We start from the raw sequence: 26586 nt of genomic DNA on the forward strand, positions 1-26586 counted from the left end.
TCAGATCACGGTGGGGAGAGGCTTGAAAACTTTGCTGATGAACATGAACTTTTCAGTGGGGGCTCTGGTAGCTCCAGCTAGCCTCTTGGGTCAAATGGCTGCCAAGGGCTGATCTTGTGTTCCTGGGCTCTGGAGCACCCAGCCTTCTTCCATGCTGTGGGTCCACAGTCTAACTGGGGCACGGATGATGCACCTTCTGTCCTTAGGTACCATGTGGGCTCTCTTGTGGAGCTCCTGGCCCAGGCTGAGAGTGTGTCTCCAAGGATGACTCTCCGTTCCAGTTTCACTGTGCTTCTTATCCTTGCATCAGCCCCCCAAGCCTCTTAGTTAAGGGATCCATCCGTCCATTCATCTGCTCATCCATTCATGTGTCCAACACACATTTACTGAACACCCACTCAATCCAGGCTCAGCTCTGTCAACTGGTATTATGGTAGCGGAGAGCCTGATCCTGCCAGTACTGGTAAGAGCTTTCATTTGATGGGAGAGACAGACAATAAACAAATATATAAAACAGTGTCAGGAACTGAAATGCCGGAAAAAATAAGGCAGGTACGGAAGCAGAATGTGACGGAGGCGGGGATGTTTGCAGAGAGGGCAGTGGGGAGAGGTGACAATGGAATAGAAACCAAGTGAGGAGAAAAGTGAAGCCTTCCAACACGTGGGGAGACCACTGGGGCAAAGGCCTTCAGTGGAGGTGAGCCTGGGTGTGTTCAGGGAGCAGAGCGAAGGCCAGGGGGACAGGGGCCAAAGTGCGGGAGCAGGTGCAGAGGTGGCGGGAGGTTGGATGTAAGTGTAGAACCCAGAGTTTCGAGGAGATGGCCCTTGGCTCTGGACTTTCCTGCTCCTCCTTTTAGCACAGGGCTTCCCTTTGCTTACCTATACTTCCGTTCCCAGGTTCAGCACCCACAGATAGTCCTGGGGAAATGGTCTTTTGGGTTTGTCTTTCTTCTCTCTCTTTTCCAGCAATGATTAAAATGTACTTTCCTTTTAGGAGTGAAAGGACCTGAAGAGTGGGCTCACAGTGAGGTGTTTATTTAACAGAGGGGTGCTTCAAATTCTTAATTGGGGAGTTTGGGAAGTGATGGGATGGGAACCAACAGTTCTTCATTTTGAAGGCTTGAAGTCCAAGGATTGCCTATTTTAGCTTTAGACAATCAAAATCATCAGATTTGGCTATTTTTCTTTGTGATTTGATCACATATTTCTCTCCATTTTAAAAACTTTTGGCAAAAAGGCATACGACCTAAAATTTACCATCTTAACCATTTTCAGGTGTACATTTTAGTGGCATTAGGTGTATTCAGAGTGTGTGCAACCATCACTACCATCCACCTCCAGGACTTTCTTTATCTTGCAAAACCTAAATGCTGTGTACTCCTGGAACCTAATTCTCCTGTCCTCCTCCCCCTGGCCTTTAGCAACCACTATTCAATTTTCTGTCTTCTTTATGGACAATTATGGTCTGGACAATTCCAAGTGTCCCTCAGGTGGAATCCCACCATATTCGACTTTTGTGAATGGCTTATTGCACTTAGCATAATTTTCCCAGTTTCATCCACGCTGTAGCACTTGCCAGGATTTCCTTGCTCCTAAGGTTGGATAATACTCCACTGTGTGCACCTGTCAGGTTTTACCTACTCCTCAACGGATCCTTGGTTTATTTCCAAGTTTTGTGAAGAAAGCTGATGTGAACAAGAGTGTACGTATATCTCTTTGAGAATCTGCTTTCAATTATTTTGAGTTTAAAACCTAGAAATGGAATCACAGCATCATAAGTTAGTTCAATTTTTCATTTTTTTTGAGGAACGACTGTGCTGTTTCCTACAGCGGCTGTACCATTTCACATTTACACCAACAACATGCAAGGTTTCCAATTTCCCTACATCCTTGCCAGCACTTGTTGTTTTCTGTTTTTTTTAAAAAAAATATGTAAATATGTATTAGTCATGTTTTGGATGGGAGATTGTATCTTACTATAGGTTTTTTCCCATGCTGCGGATCAAACCCAGGACTGTGCCCATGCCAGGGAAGCCCTCTCCCATTTAGCTACTTTACCAGCCCTCAATGTAGTTTTGATTTGCATTCTCCCAGTGACTCGCTCTATTGATTCTTGCTTCATATGTTTTCTAGCTCTTTCATTATGCAATAGATATTTGGGATTATTAAGTCCTTTTGGTGAGTGATCATTATGAAATTACCTCCTTTTTTTTTCCTGAAAATATTATTTGCTCTGAAGTTGATATTAACATAGATATTCTATCTTTCCTTTAATTAGAATTAACACCATGTATCTTTTTATCCTTTTACTTTGAAACTTTTTAAATATGTAAAGTAAGTTTCAAATCGGGAGGCATATGGTAGCTTTTTAAATCTAATATGACAGCTTCTGCCTTTTAATTGAGATGTTTTTACCACTACATTTAATGTAATTATTTGTGCAGTTGGGTTTAAACCTACTGTCTTGCTATTTGTTTTTATATCACTGCCTTTATTCTTTTTCTGCCTTTTTTGAGGAAAATCCATATTTTTGTTTTTATAAAGTGACTACACACACACACACACACACACGGCAAGCAAGGTGATATATGTGTGTATATGTTATTATTATTATAATCTACCTTCAGTAATATTAAAGCACTTGTAGGTTATTGGTTTTCTCCTTATTGTAGATATTTTAGATATTATTTTCATGTCTCTTTGCAAGCCTGGTAATTTTTGACTGGATGCTAGACATTGTGGATTTTACTTTGTTGGGTGCTAGATGTTTTTAGATGTTTTATATGTCTAAGATTTTTTCTGGGAAGCAGTTGAACTACTTGGACCATTTAATCTTTTTCAGGTTTTGCTTTTAAATATTGTTTTAGTCTAGGGATTATTTTTCACTATTGAGGAGAAAATAACCGCGCCCCCCCCCCCCCCCGCCAAAAAAAAAAAAAACACAAAACCACATCTCCTGAGGGACACAGTGCATCAAAGCCCACCAGGGACCCTCTTCAAGTAGAGCGACGCCGGGACCCTGATAGTAACTGCTGGTCAGAGACTGGCCAAGATCACATAGTCTGAAGGTGGTGGAGACCAAACTGATGCCTGACCTTCTGCTGTTAGAGCTAAAGTGCTTTCTGGAACCTCCATCTCTCTCCCAGGGGTCCTGGGCTTGTTCTGACATTGTGTGGGAATCTCTGCAGCACCCTGTGGGTGCTCTGAATTAGCCGTTCTATCCTTTCAGGAGCTCCTTTCCTGACCTTAGGTAGATTATTCAGGTGTGGGGTTCAATTTGATTCGCATCCTCCCAGTGACTATCTCTATTGAGCTAGTCTTAGCTGAAGACTTTGAGGGGCACGCTACAGAACGCTTCAGACTGCGCTGTGAAGAATGGCGTTCTGCTCTCCAGGACTCTGCTTTGCAAACATTAGCTGCCGTGCTGTCCTCAGATTCCATCTCCATCTCTTCTACCAGCAGGGATCACTGGGTTCCGCGTGGATCTGATGCTGTAACTTGGGCACTCTTTCCAGGCTGGCAGCTGGGGCAATCATAGGATTCACCTTGCTGGCCACTTTCAAGGATCACTATCTTTCACTGTCCAGTATTCACTGTCTTGAGAACTGCTAGTTCTGACATTTTTTTTTTTCTTTCTTTTTAACTGATTGCTGGAATCACCTGGGAGCACTTAAAATATCCATAATCCTGGAATCTATATGGTTAACTTGAGACCACCTCTGGAATAGACCTGCATATTACCCAATAGCTGACATGATTCCCTTTTAGCTGAAATGTCAGTGTTTTCAGTGAGTATTTGCATCAGAATTTCTGATTAAAGGAGTCATTCATTTCTTCTTAGAATCATGGTGGAAATATATTTGGAGTACATAGGTTTGCTGGAGGAATCCATGGAAACCAGGTGAGGATCTAGATGAGTCGGTCAGCAACTTGTGGTTCTCCTTCTGTCTTACCACACGACTTTGGAGCTCATTTTTCCTCCAGCCACAAGCTTAATGGCCTGGCGATGGTGCCTGACAGCGGTGAGGGGTGACCTCCTGGCTGCTGGCCAGCCATGCTGTGTGGGCTGACCTGGGCAGCCAGCTTCTTTGAGTCATGGCACCATCGTTACCTGAAGGGAAGTCTTGCACTACTTGAGTGTGAAGAGATTGCTTGAAAAAAATGCCTAACAAATACACTAAGTCTGTATTCGAAGCCTCTTGTCATCTACACGGCGGAGTCTTCATAAATGGAATCTATATTTGCAAAGTATTTCCTTCTTCTTGAAATCCTAGGAGATGAGACACTTCTCCATAAAGACAATTGGAGTACTGTCGAACACTTCAAAGGGTTTGGAGCATTACTGGCATTCTGATGATTATTCTTCTCAGGTTTTTCTATCTTCCTGCCACCTCATTACCCTCTCACTGAAAGTTCTCTGGTTGCGTGGTGGCCAGGAGCTGCCTTTTCTCTTTCTTTTTATCTTTTCTTTTCCTTTTTTGGCACTGGGGATTGAACCCAGGGACATTTAATAACTAAGACACATCCCCAGCCTTTTCTATTTTATTTTATTTATTATTTTTTTCGAGACAGAATATCACCGAGTTGCTTAGTGCCTCACTAAGTCGCTAAAGCTGGCTTCCAACTCTCGCTCTTCCTGCCTCAGCCTCCCGAGCTGCTGGGATTGCAGGTGTGCACCACCATGCCCAACTCTACTTTCACAATATATCTCTGAAGAGCAATGGTGAGCCTGTGATCAACACATCTTTATTGAGTTCTCAGACCTATGCCAAGTATTGAGGGGAAGCAGAGACACAGAAGACCTGGTTACAAGTCTGAAAGAATTTACTTCTTTTTGTGCAGGTAACACCTAGAGTTGTGAGATAATTTGTGTGAGAATTTTTCTGTAAAACAAAACAGATAATAATCAGTAGTGTTAGACCAGCAGGTGCCACCGGATTCGGAATAGGAGCAGGACAGACCCAGGTGTCAGTGGTTTGAGAAAGTATTTCCTTTCCAAGTTTGGCCCCATCCTGCGGAAATCAATCCCATCACACTCAGGCAGCTTCAGAGGGAGGTGGGGCAGAGCTAAAGCCTAGAGTGGACACTATGGAGGGTGAGGAGCGGGGTCAAGCAACTCTAAGGGCAGCCAAAGCCACTGTGCCCTGTTCCAGCAAAGGGCCCAGAGAGTCTCCAAAATTAGCACCATGACATGGATCACATGGTGAGAATTGGACTTCTCATGTCCCTGTATCACATTTTAGCATTTCCTCTGAATGTTTGCTCAGAATCTTTCAGTCCTCATAATAGCCCATGCAAGAGATGGAACATATAGTTTTTTGCCATCTGACAGAAGAGGAAGCTGAGGGTCAGAGAGTTTCAGTGGCTTTTGCATAGGGATATGAACAGAGACAAGAGAACCAGGAGCAGAATGCACAGGTGTTCTGTCTACATATTGAGGAAGAGGGTACAGGACAGACATCTCTGCTGATGTCCTCAGGCTGGGGAAATGAGAGTCCAGCCCAGATCCCCCAGGGATCATGTGACTTGAATCTGTAACTAAAAGAGTAGCCTAATGCCAGTGAGGTGAGGGGTGAGAGGAAACTGTCTCTCTGCATGTCTGCCTGTAAAGGCGACCAGAGAGGGAAGCCAAGTGCTCAGCAACCTTCTTCCAGTCCAAGGAGAGAGAGGATCCTGCTACCTTGGGGCAGGAAGAGGGACAAAGGGGAGGGGGACACACAGGGAAGCCTGCTCTTAAAGCCCGTTAAAGAGGAAGAGCCAGGAGCCAAATATCCAATTAACCTGACATCTCTTTGCAACCCAAATATCTGAGGATATAGAAAGAAAATTTAATACATGGAGGCTTGGGAGAAAAGTGACTAATAGTGGAAAACAGCCCCAGTTTATTTAAAAAATAGGTCAGGTCCAACAAATCCAAGAGACGCCTTCCCAGCAGTTACTGATCCAGGAGACAGAGGAGTGTTGTGTGGGAGCTGAGCCATTTTGATATGAGGTAGGCATTGCTGTTGTACCACAAAGAGACAGCCAGGGGCTGACAGGAAGTACCGGGGCACAGCACATGGAAGCCTGCTGGGGCTGCCTTCAAACTGAACTCTGGTAGTGACTGTGAGTTAGGAACTGGCCAAGGTCACAAAGCCTGAGAATGGCAGAACCCAAACTGATCCCTGATCTTCTTCCATTAGAGCTAAAATGCTTTCTGGAATCTTTGGCTGTCTCTCTTCCAGGGGACCTTGGCTGGCCCTGATGCAGTGTGGGAATCTTAGCAGTACCCAGACAGTGCCAGGTGGGCATCCGAGGGCTGCATCTGAGCTCAGGGGGTTGCAAGGGAATGGAAAAGGCTGGGGCCTTCCTCAGCACTGTCAGGACCAGAGTTCGTAGGCATCACCCAGGGACCTTGGTGAACCTGCACATTGTAGGGTTCACCCCATTCGTTCTGATCCCATTCATCTGGAGTGGGCCTGAAAGCCACCCCACAATGTTTGATAGAGATTGGATTACAGAAACTGTTCTCAGTCAGAGCCCAGATTGTTTCCCTCGGAACATTAGTTTCTAGCATGTTGATAGATTTCTTAGTAAAAAAGAGTGCCACAGCCATAAATTTGGTGGCACCAGACACCCTCATTCCTGCTTGGAGATTTCCAATTTATTTTAGCAAATGAAAGGCTTAGAAGTATCACAAAGAAGAAATCTCTTCAGCTTATCTGCACCAATGTACCTGTCCATGGAACACTTTCTTGGAGGGACTATTCTGTGGAGTAGTACAGTGTGGGCAGCGCCAGTTTAGACCAGTGATTCTCAAACTGAGTAGTGTATGGAAGTCCCCTGGGGGGCTTGCTGAGCACAGATTGCTGGGCCCCACTCCAGAGTTTCTGACTTGGAGGTTTCTGATAAAGCCTAGACATTTGCAATTTTTCTTTCTTTCTTTCTTTCTTTCTTTCTTTTAGTTGTAGATGGACACAATATCTTTATTTTATTTATTTATTTTTATGTGCTGAGGATGGAACCCAGTGCCTCATGCATGAGGAGGAAGCGCTCTACCACTGAGCTACAACTCCAGCCCTGACATTTGCATTTCTTACAAACCCCCAAGTATGTTGATGCTGTTGGTCCCTGGATCACACTTTGAGAACCACAGCCCCAGGCCCCTTCATGAATCCTGGCTCAGCACTTCCCAAACAGTGTACTCAGGAGAGCGGGAAGGTGGGGACTGAGAGTGGTGGGTGAGAGCACCTGAGAGAAGGGGCTTCCAGGAAGTGCAGCCTTGAGGGGTCTTGACTCCAAGGTCACAAAACAGTACATGACGATGGGCTCTGTCAAGATACCAGAATTACGGACAGAGACACTGTTAACAGGAAAGACAAATGGATGACAGTAGCTGACACTCAGTGGCAGGCAGCAGTAGCTGCCTTAGCCCCTGTATTTATGGTAGGGACATCTGGAGAGGGTCTGTGCCTAAGAAGCCCACTCTAGAGGCATTAGGAGTCCTGAGGATGACTCTTGGTAAATGAGCTGGAGCAAGCTGGAGAGCCCTGCTGGCCAAGTGCAAGAGGACAGCAGAGATATGCAGGACCAGCTGCACCGGACTTACCCTAGACTCTTGGGGTTCTGCACCCCGGGTAAGAGGCAGTGGACTAGAGCTACTTGATAAAACATGCTGCTTCCACCAGTGGAGGCGGGGCATGGGGGACTTCAAGATGACTTTGTGGGGCCCCTTTCTGTACCCAGATGACAAGAAACACGGGTGAAGGAGAGCAGATAGGAAGGTGGAACTCGAGTCCTCTTTGGCCAAAGGCAGAGGTGAAAACTACTTATTTGCCATGTGATCTTGGGTAGTAGGAGAGGTCCAACGGCCCTATAGAACCCTGCCTGGCGTCACACCATTACAATGTTCTTTGTGTAAAATTCTGGTGTCTACAGACAGACAGATGGTGCTCGTCGAGCTAACTCTTTATGTGAGTACCAAGGACAAGGGCCAAGTTCAGATCACAGCCTCGTGCATACACGTCGGGGAGTGACAGGGTGCAGTGAGTGTCCAGGGCAATGCTGGTGGAAGGGCTGGCTGCAAGGACAGGGTGGGAGGAGAGAGCGAAGGCAGTTGGGGGGCGGGCAGGTGAGGCCCACCCCTCCTCTGCTCCTCTGCAGTGTCCCAGCTCCTGCCATCCTGTCCTCTCTCTTCCCACCTCGGGGCCTCCAGGCAGGCAGGCCACTGCTGCGGATGAATGGCTTGGGTTAGAAAAAGCTCTCTTGACATTTGGAGAACAGAGCAGGATTTGGCTCCTCTAGTGGAGCCTCTTGTTCTCAGGAAAAAAAATGTTTTACAGCTTGGGCTGGTGCCAGTAGGAGCCATTTATAGCCCAAAGGGCTTGGGTTAGCTTCAGCTGCCTGGCGCAGAAAGTACTGGCCTCTCTCTGCTCTCTGCATCTCACCTTCCCCCTTTAAAAGAAGCCCCTCCTCTCCACTCTCCTCTTTCTTCTCACCGGGCCCCCACCACTTTCCTACTTTCTTGAAATTTCCATTTCTAGATCTACCTCTGGCTTTTCTTACACAGGTCTCGGTTTCCCCATCTGCAACCTGGAGCCGACTGTCTGCTCCCTTTTAAACTCAGCCACCTTGGAGAAGTGCCTGTAGGAGCTTAGTTTCATGGAAGCACTTTGCTCTGGGCAGTCGCTGCTTTCCTGGGCCAGCTTTGCCACTCGTTTCCCAGCACAAGGCCTGGCCTCCCGCAGTAACTCAGTTGAGCTCAGTTGGGCTGAACCGAGCTTGCCATAGCACCAGTGTTAAGGGCGCGGGCTTCAGTGTCAAACAGACATTGGTTTACATTCTGGCTCTGTTCCTTGCTAGCTCTGGGCTCTGGAAAATGACTCAAATATCATGGAACTTTAGTTTTCTTGTCTGTAAATTTCAGCACCTCATCGAATTATTATGAAGATTTCGTGAAATGACACTTGGAAAGTGCTTGGCACAGTGGGCCCCGGTCAGCAATAGGCATCTTCAACATCGTCCTTCATCATCTGCTGTCCTTTTCAAGTGGAGGTGGGTTAGGTCAAAAATGCTCTCCTGGGTCCCCGCCCATGTGTGGGAAATCTCGCCCATCCTTCAAGTGCCACCTCCTCAGGAAATGATCTTTGTGGTCTCCAACTTTTGTGCTCCGATGTCCTTTATCTCCGTGTTTTGTGGTGCCCAGGCCTGTTCACCAAAATGGAATGTGTAGACTAGGAGAACACCTAGCTGAAGAGGCCCCTGGAAAATCCACCCCGAAGGCAGGACAAGTGTTGGGACAGTCCTGGTCAGCAAGACACAAAGCCGTCCAGTGGGATGTAATTCTCAGCCAATCACGATCACAGACCTTCGGCAAATGGCAGCACCCGAGGCTGGGCCCTCAGAGGAGGTGGGGAGAGAGCAGGGCAGGGCCCTTTCCTCGCACTGGGTCCTGGGTGGCTTGGGCAAGACCAGGGTAGAGGTGACCGTGCAGAAACAACTACCAAAACTGGACAGCAGGCGAAGCAGGCAGGACCAGGACTCCAGGGTGGCAAAATGTCCAGAGAGAAGGGGCTTGGGCCCTGGGGGTGTGTTGGGGTGTGTGCCACTGTAGGGAGACAGAGGTGCTGAGCGTGGGATTGAGTCGGGCTGCACATCCTGGTGTGATTCCCAAACCTTTTGCTGACTTCTCAACATATACGAGATAGTCTGAAGTTTGAAGACTTCCTTGGTTGTGAGTCTCTGGTTGTCCAGTGCGGCCCAGGGAGGAACTGGGCCTTCTGATATCGCAGATGAGACCTTGGGCATTGCCCAAACCATTGCCTGTGCTCTTCAAGTCTTCCCAGGGCCCTGGGTAGACAGACAGATAAGCCAAAAGCCAAGTTTTCAGATCCCCTCCAAGGACCTTCATCTGCAGTGGAACCATCTTTTATAGTAGATGTCTGGATTACTACACTGGTTCCTATTTGTCTATATGGTGACCTATAGGGGTCCTGAGCATCTCTTGTTTCTTCCACAGGAACTGCACACTGCCTTTCTGTGGTAGGTGTTCAGTAGACATTTGTAGCTGAATGCTTGGGCCACTTCCCCTTCTTACTCTAGAGAAGACTTCTGGGAGAGGACATACCTAATAGCCCATGCACAGAGGGACAGGTCTCCTCTAGGAGACTGAGCTGGGCTGGCAGCCTTTGGGAACAGAGACTGGCCTGGGACAGTCACCTCTTTGTCTCTGTGGCCTGTGGCTATTGAAGTCCATCTCCCCCAATCCATTCATCCCTTTGCCTGAAAAATACAATGTGTGGCACATAATAGATACTTTGTAATTTGGCTGTTGGGGAAGGAGACTATGGAAAAGGGGCTCATGGAATCAGAGTTGAATGATCCCTAAGGGTTGCAGGAGGCCTGGTGACCCTGACCACGCACAATGCTTCGACTAGCTAGGAGTTTTTCTCTTTTAACGTATGTAAATAGAGTCAGTATTGGGGCCAGCTTCATGTACACCATTCAAGGTGGCTCTGCACTGCCTTCTGAGCTCACTGTCACCCTGGGTAGATGAGGCTCAGAGGGTCCTGAATGAAGGTCGACTTGGTCCTGGAGCCCTTTCCTGGACAGGGCTTGGATTGCATGCTCTCAGGGGAGGGTCAGTCACGGGGCTGGAGGAATGAGGACACCTCCTTCCCACTTTGTTGTTTGTCTCCCTGTCCCCCCGCCTCTCTCCCTGGGTCTCCAGGTGACTCCAAGGTCCTCATAGGACAGTAACTCTGGCTTCTCTCCTAGGCCCATCCTCACTCCCACTCCCCACCTCCCCTTGGAGCCTCTCCCACATGCACACTTTCAGGACCCCATCCCCAGAAATAGTTTCCAAACCAGAGTCCCAGCCTCAGTTTCTCTCCAAAGATCTAGGATAACTTTTGCCTTTTCTTTTTCAATATTATTATTCTTTGCTATTTACAAAGAGTGGTACCATATTAATGGCATCTGTTTCAGAAAATATTAAGCAAGCACAAGAACAAAGAATTAATTGTTCTTAGCCCAACTCTCTGCAATAGTCACTGCCAGTTCTGGTGCCTTCTCTGAATCTGCCCTCTTCGCACACAGGCAGGAACAGGTTTTAGTGGCTAAAACGCAGTCACACAGTCTTTCCTTATTGTGCTTGTCATCTTCAACCAACAATTTACTGCACTCTATCTTTGTGTTATTAGACACTCTACCCATGACATTTTTAATGGCTGCATAACATTCTACTGTGGAATAACACCCTCGTCGATTTAATTAGTTTTGTTTTGTGGAGCATCAAAGTTAACTACTTTTTGCCATTATGGACAACACCATCATGAAATTTTTGTAACTACATATATATGATTATTACAATACTCTAAGATAAATTTTAAAAATGCAATTATGGGTTAAAGGATCTGTGTTTAAAAAAAATTTTTAGTGACTTCCAAAAAGTCTTGACCTATTTACATTCCCACAGGAAGTGGATGAGGGCAACTGCTTTTTTTTTTTTTAAACAAATCTCACAGTTTTTATGGGGACCACTTGCATTTTGTTGTTGTTGTTGTTTTGAATTTACCTGACTGCTGGTGAGGTGTTTTATTTCCTGCATGTTAATTTGCCATTTATATTTATTCTTGCATGAATACAGCACAAGACTCTTTGTCCACATTAAATTGGCAGTGTTCCTCTCTTCTTTACGGGGGTGTTAGGAGCTCTCTCCATATAGAGGGTATTAACCTTTGTCACACGTGAGGGTGTACTTCCCAGTTTGTCATTTGCCTTTCGATTTTGTTCCTGGTGTTTATCGACTGGCACTGTGTTAATATCTGCTTGCTAGACATCTTGTCTTACAGGACTCGATGACATTTCAGACTCCACACATCCAAATTGAAACTCATCGTCTCCCCCACCCCCACCTGCTCTTCCCTCTGACCTGCTTATTCTGTTAATGTCACCATTTCCCTACTCACCCAGGCTTGAAACGTGGAAGTCATCTCTGATTCCAGCTCCCCTCTCTCCCCCACGTTCCATCAGTTGCCAACTCCTGTAGATTCTCTTTCTGCACTTCCCTGGCGGGCAGCCCCTCTACCACCCAGCAGTTCAGATTCTCATTAGGTCTTGACTGGACTTTGAAAATAGCCTCCTAAATGCATCCCTGGTCTCCCTTACCCGAGTCCCTCTCCTCCTTTCTCCTCCTGTCTCCTCCTGTATGCTGCTCTGGTATCCATCTTCCTGAAGTAGGGCTCAAACAGAGAACTCCCTAGGTGAAGAGGCCTTCTGTATTTCATCACAACCTCTTAACCTGGCCTTATTTTTCTTTCAACTGAATGAATCCCCCACTATCGCAGCCAAGCTGCTCCCAACAAGCTCACTGCCTTCCCACCCCTTCACCATTTGCCTGAGCATCCTCTCCTCCCAGAATTCCCCCACACCCTCACCACCTACCCAAGGTCCCCAGCTTACCCTGTGGCCAGCTGTCCCGGGATTTCCTGACTCTCCGAGTTAAAGTAAATTCTTTCTCTTTTTGCACCCTCTGAACAATTTCCTTGAACTTCTTTTTCAGGCTACACCTTATTCTAGCTTCTATGGAGTTGTTGCGTGTTTTAGGGTCTAGAAAAAAAAAAGAGTCTTTAGAGGTTACAGCTCCCATATGTCTGTTTCTTTCACAGGATCCACCTAGTGTCCTGCTACAGCAGAAGTGCAATAGGTATTTGTGGAATTAAAAGCCACACTCCACATAGCTGAATGCCCTAAGATTGAAAGTCATTACTATTTCCTGCTGACTCGCAGCCTTCTGGGAGACAGTTCATGTATTAGCTCATAGTTAGAAGAAGACAAGTTTTCTCTGCAGAAGGCCAAGATGGGATGGCAGCCTTTGGAACCAGTGATTGGCTGATAGTCATCTCTTTGTCCCCAAGACCTATTGAAGTTGAAGGCCCCCGAATTCGTTTGTCTCTTTGCATTATGCAATGTGTGGCGTGTGGTAGATACTTCATAAGGTGGCTGTTGGGGAAGGAGACTCAGGGATCTCATGGAAAAGGGAAGCTAGGAATTAGGTGAATGACAGCTAAGGGTGCTGGGCCCTATGACCATTGCTGTGGACAATCCTGGACGGGTTAGGAGTTTTTCTCTCCTTAATATATTTAAATGGAGTCAATATTGGGGTCAGCTACATGCATTGAGACTTCTTCGGCTTTAGAGGTGACTCTGCAGCCTGCACGGGAGTGTACAATTGACACAGTCTATTTTTAGCCTCCCGGGGACCGTGACCAGCATCCCAAGCCGAGAGTGGGCACACCTGCTGCATTCTAACGAGGCAGCCCCGCTTGCCTCTCAGCCAGCCTGCCCAGGATCTTGTCGACCTGAAATCCAATGTTGCTAAACTGGGAAGCCTGCTTATTTCCCAGAGGTGGTAGCCTAGATATACCAGGAAATGGGACCATCACGCCCCCCCCACCCCAGCTCACTCCTCCAGCCCTGGACATGGGACATTCTTGGAGCCAAGTGCACCACATCAAGGAGAAGGGATGGAATCCCTTGGATTTTTTATTTTTTTAATCTGCTGTGTTCTAGGATCCCTCTGTTTCCCTTAAGAATAAGTCTGAGCTGACCCAGTTTATGGAAGAGAAAACTGAGACATAAGTGGGGACATGATTTATGTGATCAGAATAATAGTAATAGTCAAAATAAATAAGCACTCCCTACATTCCAGGAAGTGTACAAAGTCTTTATGTCTACAAACTCATCCAAATGGCCTTGACAGTTCTTACAGGCAGGCTTTATTATGATTTGTATTTTACTGAGGAACAAATGGAGTCATAATGGTAACAAATGACTTTCAGGCCAACAAATAGCAGTCAGTTTTGTAGTGTTGTAACAAAATACCTGAGGCTGGGTGTTTTGTAAAGAAAAGAGGTTTATTTGGTTTACAATTCTGGAGGCTCAAGAGTGCGGCACTAGCTTCTACTGGGCTCTAGTGGGGGCCTCATGGCGGGTGGCATCACAATGGTGGGAGTGTGAGCAAGAGGGAGAGATCACCTAATGAGACAGGAAGCAGAAAAACAGAGAAGGGCCATTCTTGTTCTTTTATAAGGATCCTCTTGAGAATGAAGCAGGGTCCCACTAGAGAGCTAGGTCTGTTCCCTCCAAGGACATCTCCCAATGATCCAATCACCTCTCATGAGGCTCCGCCTCTTTCAGATTCCATTTTCTCTCACACTGCCACACTGGAGATTAAGCCTCCAGACACAGGGACCCTCAAGGGACAAACCACACCCAAACCAGAGCAGCTAGCGAATAACAGAGCTGGGGTCAAGACAGCCTCGGCTTGGGTACCACATTCTCAGGCACCACTCTGTGCTCTGTGGCTGTCTTTCCCTTTATTGAGAGTTTCCTACTCACATCTAAAGGAGATTTTGTTCTCCCCATTTCACAGATATGGAAACTGAGGCCTAGATCAGCTCAGGTCACCTAGCTAGCAAGAGCTGGACCTGGGTTCAGTCCAGGTCATCTGACTTATCAGTAGCCTGCCACCTCTCCGTGAGTCACAGCCATCAATCTGACTGCCAGGGAGCTGGAAGAGGTCATCAGCCCTTCAGAATGCCTGCCGAGGAGGACTGGAGAGGGCTGGGGGAGGGGACAGGAAGAGGAGTGAAAGATGCAAGGGCAGGACCCGCTAACACCGGCTCTCCTTCTCTCCTCCTCAGGTGAGCAGTCCCCCCTCCCAGCCCCCACAGCCCGTCGTCCCACCCAAGCCTGCACAATGTGTCCATCATGTGTCCACTCAACCCAGCTGCCCGGGACGGGGCAAGATGTCCAAGCTGCTGAACCCAGAGGAGATGACGTCGCGAGATTATTATTTTGACTCCTACGCCCACTTTGGGATCCACGAGGTACACGTCCTAAGCCAGGGGTGGGGTAGAGGGCAGGTGGGACACGCTTGGCCCTTCCTTCTTGTCATTGTTCAGGGGCAGCATGACTCTGAACCAACACGAAGTGAACCCTCACAGTGTCTCCAGGTCCTGACCCTCTCGGTCCCATGGGCGCTTCTCGGGGGTCAGGGTCAGGCCGGCAGCGGGCCAGCTGTGCGAGCCAGTGTGTGCTCCACAGCCCGGCAGAGCGCGAGGGGCGTTCAGGGCTTGTTTGATTGACATTCTGTGCCCGTGTCTCTCCCCAGCCACGATCCCTGGACACCCAGGATGGACTGGATGGTGTTGGTCCTTACAAGGAGCTCAAGTGCTTGCATCCAGAGTCCTGAGGCTGAAAGGGCCTTCTGGAGGTCCTGATGTCCATTCTTAATTTTTATTTTGGTACTGGGGATTAAACTCAGGGGCCTTCAACCACTGAGCCACATCCCTAGCCCTATTTTGTATTTTTATTTAGAGACAGGGTCTCACTGAGTTGCTTAGTGCCTCGTTTTTGCTGAGGCTGGCTTTGAACTTGCAATCCTCCTATCTCAGCCTCCTGAACTGCTGGGATTACAGGCGTGCATCATTGCTCTGGGCTCTGGTGTCCCTTCTTTAGAGTGATGAATATCTCCAGGGGGAGAGATGTGGGAAGTGTCCTCAGCCGTCTGGCCCAGGTCTGATGCCTGATGATGCTCTGGAATTTCTTAGATCTAAATGCCTATCTTCCACCATAGCAGGGTCAACTTGTTAGCCATGGAACAGAACAGAGCCTCCAAACAAGAGGCTTCTTGGCCACAGGGTGGGCATGATGGTGCCCCTACTCTACACCGCCCGTTATAATCCCTAACACTCTTAAGCTACTGGCAGTAAACAGCTAGCATATATTGAGTGCTTACTAAGCCACAGTCATGGTTCTAAGTACATTAAGTGTATCATTTCATTTAATCCCAATAAAAACCTATGAAGGAAATATTTTCATGATCCTCTTATGGTATGAAGAAAACATTGGAAAAGAAACAAAAGTTGGCTTGCTATGCAAATGCATTTTCAAATTAGAGGCTGCTGTAAGCTCTGCCTGTAGCCATTGCAGGAAGGTGTTTAATAAGAAGAGCCAACATTTAAAAACATTCCAGCGCTTACTGCCTGCTGGGTGTTGTTCCAAGCATTTTGTATGATTGGCTCCTTCATTTCTCCAGTTGCCTCTGAGAGGCTGGTATTATTGTTTGCCCCCATTCTACAGATGGCCGAGGACCCTAAGAATCAAATCCGCTCTCATTATCTGTTTACAAGGTCACGAGCTAGTGATAGAAGAGATAGAAATTAAACTTCCGCACTTGGCTCCAGGGACTTCATTCCTGACCACTGTGCCCTACGGCCTCTGTCTCCTTCTGTCTTCATTCCCTTTCTTTGGTAATAGGGATTGAGCCTAGGGGTGCTTAACCACTGAACCACATCCCAACCCTTTTTATACATTTTTTAAAATTTTTGAGACAGGGTCTCACTAAGTTTCACTCAGTTGCTTAGGGCCTTGCTAAGTTGCTGAGGCTGGCTTTGAACCCTCAATCCTCCTGCCTCAGCCTCCCAGGCCACTGGGATGACAGACGTGTACCACCCTGCCAGGCCTCATTCTTTCTCTCTCTCTCTGGAAACCGCTCATTTGTTTCTCCTGGACTCATCTGTTTCTGCTGGTTCCTTGGCAGCCCCACATGGAGGTAGAGGGTGCAGGTGGGGCCCCTTAGTTACTTCTGGACTCAGGGCTCAGCCTCATTTACTCCAGGGAGGCTCAGGCTTCGGCTTGTTAGAGCTGCCCTCTACATAAGACCATGAGGCCTGAGCCTGTGGGCCAGGGAATTGGGCCTGGAGCTCACTTCTGAGGGTCCTTGCCCAGGAGGGGATTGAGTGCCGTCTCAGGACAGGTGGGTGGACTGCACTGCTCACCATCGGTGTGGGGCCTGGGGATGTGCCCAGGGCCTTATTCTAGGCCTGTGAGAAGCTCTGAGAACCTCAAAATCTCCCCCACCCCGCCTCAAGATCCTGTCTCTAATTAAAGGGCATGACTTGTGACAAATGCTAATGAGCCTGTGGCTCTGGGTACCCATTTCAGGGCACATTCCTGTGAAGAAAGACAAGTGCCCCAAACACCTGCCCTTGGGCCAGCCGGAAGTCTCCCTGCTAGAAACCAGCCAACCACGACCTGTACCCCAGCCAGCCTTCTCCTGTCTTCTGCCCCCACCTCTAACTGTCTGCTGCACTTTTCTCTGGATTGGCCTGTCCCCAGCTCTGAATTGCTGGGCCACCTCTGGCACTTGGAACACACTCTTCTGGGCTATTTTTGATCTCTATAATTCCTTTAGGACTTTATGTCCCCAGCTTGGAACCCAGAGCTTGGCCCACTGTCTGATTTGCTAAGATCTGTTGACATGGCTGCTAATCTAGTCACTCGGGGGATGCCTGGTCAGCACGGTGACCCGACACCAGAGGAATATGACTTCCACTTGGGAAGGGTCACCTAGGGCCACCAATTAAAATACCAGGCCAGGTTCCCTCAATTGGGTGAATTGATAGAAAAACCAGCCTTGATGAACATATGTAAACCTAGTGCAGACTGAGCAGGGCACTTAAAGGACCTACAAGTTCCAGAAAACACTGAGTCCTAGAAGAGTCCTTAGCAACCGTCTCATCAGAAATACTTCTGCACAATTATTTCACATCCCTCCTCTGCTGTTCTAGGCCATTCTAGACCCTGGCTGCAAGAGAAGTGCACAGTCCTTTAAAGCAGGGCAGCTTCCTTCCCCCCTGAGGTCTCCTTCCACTGGGTTCAGTCTCAAGATCATCTGGGGGCAGGGGCACGAGGATGACTCTTACACTGTGCTTGCAGGCAAGGGCCTCTGGTTTCTTGTTGTCGAGCAGTAGGGGTCTCTACTCAGTCGTTGCCAGGCAGCTTGCAGCGACGCTCTGCCTCCTGGGTCTGGGCAAGTCCTATGTCTCACCGTGCAGAGCTGGGTGGTGGCTCGGCTGCCCTTTCTTCCACACAGGACAGGGGTGGGGTGCAGCAGCCTGCTGATGAACAGCCATCAGTGGATGTTTGAAGCATAGCACACTCAGGTTGGGTTTGTTTCCCTGTAAATAGTAACAAGAAGCTCCCAGTGGTGGGCAGGGTGCAGGGGACTGTTGGGTTTCTGAAGAGCATTAGCAGGAGGTGATTCTGGACGCTTGTGCTCCTCCCTTCCCACAGCTCCATTCAGAGATGACTTGGTACCCAGCCTCCTTAGAACAGGGGCCAGGAGGGGAAGACTGTGGCCTTCCAATCCAAAGCCTCTCTGAGAAGGACGGACTCCAGAACAGGAGCTGGAGTGACAGACGTGTGCTTCCTGAACCTTCCGCCCAGAGAGGAGGGAGTGGGCTCTGTGACCCTGAGACCCGGGCTCTGACTTCTCAGCGTCTCTGGAAGTCAGTGCTGGGCTTGGTGCCTCTGCCTCAGGAAGAGTCCTGGACAATGTAGCTGTGTCCTGCACCCCAAGCCCTGGGCACGGATCCCACTCCTGGCCAGCTCCCTTCTTTGAACCATCTTGCAGGTCCTGTTGAAATACATTCTTTGGGGCCTCATTTCCTAGCAATCAGTCCATGTGCTGTGGTGTGCTTAATAGGCAAGGAAGCAGGAGACAAAGCCATCCTCAGCCGGGGGCTGGGAACTGCTTTCAACAGAGAGCGTGGCATGTTCCCGTCTGAAGGCATCTTTGGGGCATCCTCCCAGGTGCCACTGAAGCAGGGAGGAGGAGGTGGAGAGGGAGCGTTTGCTCTTGGCAGGCACAGCTTTTGTCTTCCCAGCATTTGGACCTTGCTCCTGTGGTTTAGGGCCTTAAGGAAATGAGGAAGCGGCCAAAGAAGTGACAGAGTTGTGAATCCAAACAGGACATCTGGGAAACTCCTCCAGCAAACATGGGGTCTCCAGAGGTGCTCAGCCAACCCAGGAGAGGCAGTTAGGCAAGGACTGAGGATTTCTGACACCTTTGTCATTATTTTCCTCCACTCTCTGCTCACCCTCAACTGCTTCCTTGCATGGAAGAAGAAAAGGTGCGTAGTTATTAGAAAGATCCAGAACTGTTTGGGCTTCACTTTGGTGAAACTTACTGTATTTATTCAATCAACCCAATAGCCCTTTAGAGTGAGTGCTATTATGATCCAATTTTCTTTTTTTATTGTATTGATTCTTTTATTATTTGAATTTTTTAAAAATATCTTTATTATATTTATTTATTTTTATGTGGTGGTGAGGATCGAACCCAGTGCCTCACGTGTGTGAGGCAGGCACTCTGCCACTGAGCCACAACTCCAGCCCCGATGATCCAATTTTCCAGATGAGAAAATTAAGGCTAAGCCATGGACTGGGTCAGAAGAGCTCAGTAGCAGTGGAGGTATGATGGAAATGCAGGGATTCTGGTTCTGGCATTTTACCATATGCCGTACAGACTGTCTTTGTGTTTACTGAGCATCTACTGTGCATCATGCTCCGTGCCTAGTCCTGGAGATATTGTCCAGTTGTTTGATGGTACTGGATCTCAGAGATCTCTGAGACAGAGAGGTTTAAAGTCTTTTAAAACAGAAGAAAACTCAATCTAACTAAACTTGTTCTACTTCTACTAATATCACAGAGATCAATCCCAGGTAGCAGAGAAGCAGTGACTAGTCTTCATGCCTTCTTTTCACTTTCCATATCTCACAAGAATCTCCCTTGCAATCCATCCTAACTGGAAACATAAGAGAAAGAGATTCTGGGAAATGCGGTTCAGCCTAGCCAAGGTGACATGTGTGTAATCATCACAACATGTGAGTACAGAGATCCAAAAAACACAAATGGAGCAAGACATGCAGAACTAAAGAGAGAAAAAGGCAAATCTCCAATCAATCAGTCAAATACTTTTAAGACATTTCTCATTGTAGTTGATAACAAAAATACACACACACAGACACACACAAATCAATAAGATGCAGAAAATTTGAATGTTACAAACAGCTTGAACTAATTGTAATTTATAGAGCATTACATCCCAAACTATGAAAGACACATACTTTTCACATACATGGAAACATTCACTAAGATAGATCATGTGCTGATGTGTTAGTCAGCTTTCTAGCACTGTGACAAAATACCTGAGACAATCAACTTAAAAAGAGAAAAGTTTTGATTTAGTTTACAGTTTTGGAGAGTTCAGTCTGTGGTTGGGGGGCCCATTGCTTTTGGGCCTATGGCAAGGGAGAACGTCATAGCAGTGTGCCCATGGCAGACCAAAACTGCTCACCTCATGTTAGCTGGGGAGCAAAGGGAGAATCAGGAAGGGACAGGTACACAATATCCCCTTCAAGGACATTTCTCTAGTGACCTAACTTCCTTCTACTAGGCCACACCTCCTAAAGGTTCCATTACTTCCAATGGCACCATGGCAGGGAGTGAGCCTTTAACATACGGGCATTTGGGGGACATTCAAATTCCAAAAATGGTTACAAAGAAAGAGATCTACAAATTTCAAAAATAAAATAAAATAAAGCAGAGTTTGTTTTTGTTAAAAATATATTAGAAACCAAAAGTAATATTCATGCAGAGAATCTCCAAATAATTGGAAATTAAGCAGCACTCTTCTTAACAACTCATGGTTAAGAGAAGAAAACACAAGAGAAATGAGAAAATATTCCAAACTAAATAATAGTGAAAACACAGCATATCCAAAGTTGTGGGATGCGGATAAAGGAACATTTAGAGGGTAAATCATAGCTTTGAATGTTTATGTTAGAAAACAAGAATCAAGGTGTAAAATCAATGATCAAAGCTTCTGCCTTATAAAACTAGAGCAAGAAGAACAAGTAAAACCTAAATAAGTTTAGGAAAGGAAATTATAGGTATGGGAGCTGAAGTCAATGGAATAGAAATCAACCCAGAGAGAAAACCAACAAAACCAAAAGCTAGTTTTTGAACAGATTAAAAAATTGATAACACCCACCTCGAGTGATCAAGAAAAAAATCCCAGAGAAAACACAAGTTATAGAATCATAAATAGACATCTTTGTAGTTGTGCTGACACTCAGCAGGAAATAAGAGAATTATTGTTCTAACCATATATTTGATACTTTGAATGAAATGGATAAGTTCATTGGAAAAATAACATTGTCAAAACTGATACAAAGTATATAGAAAGCTAAAATAACCTTTCACTAATGAAACAAACGAAGTTCATAATTGAAAACTTCCCCCCCAAAAAACCCAGGCCATTTATTTATTTATTACCAGGGATTGAGCCCAGAGATGTTTAACCACTAAGCCACGTCCCCAGCCCTTTTTATTTACTTTTTATTTGGAGACAGAGTCTCACTGAATTGCTTAGGGCCTTACTAAGTTGCTAAGGCTGGCCTTAAACTTGCAATCCTCCTGCCTTAGACTCCTGACCCCTATGGTTTTACTAGTGAGTAATATAAAATAGTTAAAGGAAAAAAGAATATGCATCTTACACAAACGTTTGTGAAAAAGGTTGATAAGAGGATCCTTTCTAACATACGAGGTGCACCCAGCAGAGCTTAGCAGGGAGGGTAGAAAGAAATTTCAGATCAACATCTCTCATAAACATAGATACAAATATTTGTGGCAAAATGTTGGTAAAGAAAACCTAGTAATATTTAAAAAGGCTGATGCAGCATGACATTCAAAACCAGTCTGTGGAGTTACACGTTAACAGAACAAAGGAGGAAAGTCATGTACTATCTCAAAAAATGTAGAAAAGGCATATGACAGAATTAAACACCGATTCATGATCAAAGCTTTCAACCAGTTAAAGAGAGATGGGAACATCTTCAGTCTGATTAAAAACAAATCACGGAAAGCCTACAGCTAAAATTTTACATGCTGGTGACATGTTACATATTGGAATGAAGGAAGGATGTCTATCCTTGGCAATTCTGGTCAGTGTTTTCTTGTGAGTGCAATAATGAGGCAAGAGGAAAGAACAAAAAACAAAGGGCAAACAGATAGGAGGAAAATTAGTTTTATTTATAAGCAACAAAAAATTTCTACATAAAAAAATAAAGAAATCTAGAAAACAAATAAAAATCCTACCACATGGTGTGGGTGAGGCTGCGAGATACAAGGTCACATATACACTAGCCCCTGGAATCGGGTACTTTTGAGAGGCCTTAGGCATGACTTTCAAATAGTCATGAATGGAGGAAATAAATGCAAGATCTCTGCACTGAAATCTATAAATCATTTTAGAGAGAAATTAAAGAAGACCTAAATGAATGGAGAACTGTGTCATGCTCTTGGCTTGTAAAACTCAGTTGTGCTAAGATAACAATTCTCCCCAGATTTACCTACAGAGTCACTGTAACTCAATCAACCCCAGGAGATTGCTCTGTATGAATTAATAAGCAGATTCTAAAATTCATACAGAAATGCAAAGGACCTAGAAAAAACAAAATGATCTTGAAAATTCAAGAGCTAAATTGGAAGACTTCCACTACTTTATTTCAAAATTAATATCAGCTTGTCAAGTTGGTGTGGAATTGGTGTATCAGTGGAGTAGATTAAATATCTGAAAGCCAGCTGTGTAAAGGCAGATGATCTTGACAGAGGTGGCAAGGTCATTCAAGGCGTGGGGGGATGACAGCCTATGCAGTCGGTGGCACTTGGAACATTTATTTATAAGACAAAACATGGACTCACACCCCACCTTACCCACTAACAGAAGTAAACCTGACATGAATCAAAGACCTGAATGTAACCACAAAACTTCTGGAAGAAATCATAGACTATCTTTGTGACCTTGGGATAAATTCAATAGGAAAGAAAAAGCACTGATAATGAAAGAAAGAAAAAGCACTGAGAAATCAGCCTTTATCAACATTTAAGACTGGCTCAACAGATATTGTTGAGAAGAGAAAGGCCAACCACAGATTGGGAGAAGATATTCAAAATATTTTATATAGCTGGCAAAAAGAACTTGTTTCTATTAATATATGAAAAAAAGTTCAACCTCTCCTGCAATGGGAGAAATGCAAATTGAAACCACACTGAGATTCCATCTCACTCCAGTCAGAATGGCAATTATCAAGAATACAAGCAACAATAAGTGTTGGGTAGGATGTGGAGAAAAAGGCACGCTCATACATGGCTGGTGGGACTGCAAATTGGTGCAACACTCTTGAAAACAGTGTGGACACTCCCCAGAAAACTTGGAATGGACCCCCTATTTGACCTAGTTACCCAACTCCTCAGCATAGACCCAAAGGATTTAAAATCATCATACTATAGTGATATAGCCATATCAATATTTATAGCAGCTCAATTCACAATAGCTAAGCTATGGAACCAACCTAGGTGCCCTTCAACAGATGAATGGATAAACAAAATATGGCATATATACACAATGGAATATTACTCAACCATAAAGAATGAAATTATGGCATTTGCCAGTAAATGGTTGGAACTAGAGACTATCATGCTAAGTGAAATAAGCCAATCCCTAAAAATCAAAGGCTGAACGTTCTGTCTGATATGTGGACGCTAACACACAATAAAGAGTGGGGAAGGAAGAACAGAAGTTTATTGGATTAGACAAAGGAGAATGCAGGGAAGGGAGGGGAGATGAGTATAGGAAAGACAGTAGAATGAATCAGACTTAACTTTCCTCTGTTCATATATGACTACACGACCAGTGAAACTCCACATCATGTTCAACCACAAGAATGGGAAATTATACTCCATGTATGTAATAATACGTCAAAATACACTCTACTGTCAAGTATAGGTAAAAAGGATAAATTTAAAAAATAACTTATTTCTAGAGTATGTCCACTCCTATAATTCAGTAAAAACAAGACAAACAAACAGCACAAGGGGAAAAAATGTCAAAGGGCTTGAACAGACATGTCACACACACACACACACACAAAGGTAAATATGAAGTGTTGTGGCTTCGATGTGGTGTCCCCCCAAAGGGTGAGACAATGCAAAAAAGTTTGGAGGAGAAATGACTGGGTTATAACCTAAGCTAATCCGTGTATTAGTCCTCAATGGGATTAGCTGAGTGGTGGCTGGAGGTGGTGGGAATTGGGGTGTGGCTATGGGGTGTATATTTGTATCTGGAGAGTGGAGTCTCTCTGCTCTCTGATCATCATGTGAGCTGTTTCCCTCTGCCACACTCTTCACCATGCTGTTCCTGACTCACCTGGAGCCCTGAGGAATGGAGCCTACTGTCTACGGATTGAGCGACCTCTGTAAGCCTCCAAGTAAACTTTTCCTTCTCTACAGTTGTTTTGGTTGGGTCTTTCTTCACAGTAGTGAAGAAAGCTGACTAAAACAAATAGCCACCGAGCACATGACCTACATCAACAGCTGTGGAGGAATCGCAGCTGAAACTACAGTGAGACACCCGTTCAGGGGCTAGAATTAAAAATGGCTACAACTAAATTATATTGCTGAGATGAGAAACGACTTGGACTCTCAGACGTTGCTGATGGTGGCATAAAACGGTACAACTCTTTTGGGAAAAGATTTGGCAATTTCTTATGAAATTAAACATGTACCCACCTTAAGATGCAGAAAATTCAGTTCTAGGTATTTACCCAAAGGAAATAGGAATGTGCATCCTCCAAGATCCTTACACAAGGATGTTTATGGCAGCTTTATTTATAATTAACAAACAAACAATACTGGGAACAATCCAGACGCGCATGAACAAGGGAGCAGACAAAACCATTGGTGGTATGCTCGTGCCATGACGTGCTAGTCAACAACAAAAACTACAACAGAAAACAAACCTGGATATGCGGAGCCACGCGAACGAATGAATCTCGAAGCTTTATGTAGAGCAAAGAAGCCAGACACAAAAAGGCGCATGCTAGCCGGTTCGATCTGCATGAAGGTCTGGAACAGGCAGGAGGAAGCTTGGGGACGGAAATCAGAATATTGGTCATGTGGACTGGGGGCGGGAACGGGTGTCACCAGGGAGCAAGGCACCTTCCAGGGTAAAGGAAATATTGCGGATCTTGCCTATGGCCGTGGTGCCGATGCGTACTGTCAAAATCCTCACACTGGCCACTTCAGTCATGTGCCACACTAGGGTGTTGCGGGCACCTGGGACCCCACGGAGGGCTGTGGCCCATGAGATCGCAGCCTGGTGACATCCAAGTTTGTATGATGTTCACACAGCGAGGAAGTCACCTGGCGACGCACTCCTCAGAAAGCATGAAGTGATGCATGGCCACTCTTAAAACCTGAGCTTTTTATTGTATCCAAATTATACTTCAATAACATTAATTTCTGTAGGGAAAAAAAGATAACCCAACACTGTTGGTGATGAGTTAGCTGAAAGCATCTGCCCGTAATTTGAATGGCCAGGGGTCCCTGCCTCACCACATACACAGATCCATCATGTTCTCACTGGGCAACAGACAGTTTTCACAGTTTATCAGGTTCCAGTTTTTACCAAGCACCTACTTCTGGAGAGAGAAGCATGTCTTCCATTCTCAAAAACAAACAAGCCAATAAAATGAAAGTACATACACATAAAAAAACTGTCTTTAATAACCTGTTCAGGAGTTGGGGCTGTGGCTCAGTGGCAGAGCACTTGCCTCGCATATGTGAGGCACTGGGTTTGATCCTCGGCATCACATAGAAATAAATAAACAAAATAAAGATATTCTGTCCATGTACAATTTTAAAAATATTAAGGGAAAAAAAACCCTGTTCAATGACAATTCTTTCATCATAGCAGAAAATTCTGCTTCAGATCTAACTTAAATCTCTCACATTGAGTTGGAATAATTGCTCCCTGTGTTCTTTGGTAAAATAGAACTTTCTAAAGCTGGGACCTGAGCTTCTCTTCTGATGGCACCAAGTTATTTTTCTGGGTAGTTTGGAACAATGCAGGGAGTCTCTGGCCCAGCTGCCCCACCCTAGTTTTCTGTGGCTGTGCCCCGTGATATTGAGATTCTGGAAGCATTTTCTGGGGTGGTCCAGGGGTGCATGGCCCTGCTGTCCCCCTGGTACCTTGATTGCCTTGACCTTGCCTTCCCTTCCCTTCCACCACAGGAGATGCTGAAGGACGAGGTGCGGACGCTCACTTACCGGAACTCCATGTACCACAACAAGCACGTGTTCAAGGACAAGGTGGTGCTGGACGTGGGCAGTGGGACTGGGATCCTCTCCATGTTCGCCGCCAAGGCCGGGGCCAGGAAGGTGTTTGGGGTGAGCATGCCCTGCCCTCCCCACTGCTTCGGCTTCCCGGAGCTGGCCCTGCCCGTGCGTCTCCCCCGGCCCCTCCTGGAGGGGCACGCTTGCTCCGGAGGAGTAGAGAAAACCAAGCGTGGCTCTCAGGGTGGGCAGGCTCCCTGTCACCAGGCATGGCCCCAACCTCTTGCCCTGGCAACTGGTGACATTTATGAAGGGCTTTGGCTCTCCTGATTTTCGGGCCTTCCTGAGGTCATCCTTAACTTACAGAACTGAGTTCTGCCCTCGCTGGTTAGACGTGAGCTCTGGTCTGACCCTCTGCACTTCCACCCATCACGTGTGTGACCCTGGACATTTTGCGTCTGTAGAATGGGGAGGTCACAGAACCTTGCCCATAGGCTGTGGTGTGCCTCAAATGTGGAAGTGCTCAGAGGGTGCCGGGCAGATGGCCAGAGCTCAGGGCTTGTTGTCATGGCTGGGGGATAG

At 46.2% G+C, this 26586-nt stretch overlaps 1 protein-coding gene across 1 annotated transcript in view; it reads left to right on the forward strand.

The window, feature by feature from the left end:
* Prmt8 (protein arginine methyltransferase 8) overlaps nt 1-26586 on the forward strand; it is a 94532-nt gene that overhangs the window by 27679 nt on the left and 40267 nt on the right. Inside the window, exons 2-3 of the mRNA XM_027951249.3 lie at nt 14685-14870; nt 25963-26118. Coding sequence (XP_027807050.1) covers nt 14685-14870; nt 25963-26118 — 342 coding nt within the window. The remainder of the gene's footprint in view (nt 1-14684; nt 14871-25962; nt 26119-26586) is intronic.

This window comes from Marmota flaviventris, chromosome 3 (genome assembly GCF_047511675.1).
Source record: "Marmota flaviventris isolate mMarFla1 chromosome 3, mMarFla1.hap1, whole genome shotgun sequence".
In the NCBI taxonomy this organism is placed as follows: Eukaryota; Metazoa; Chordata; class Mammalia; order Rodentia; family Sciuridae; genus Marmota; species Marmota flaviventris.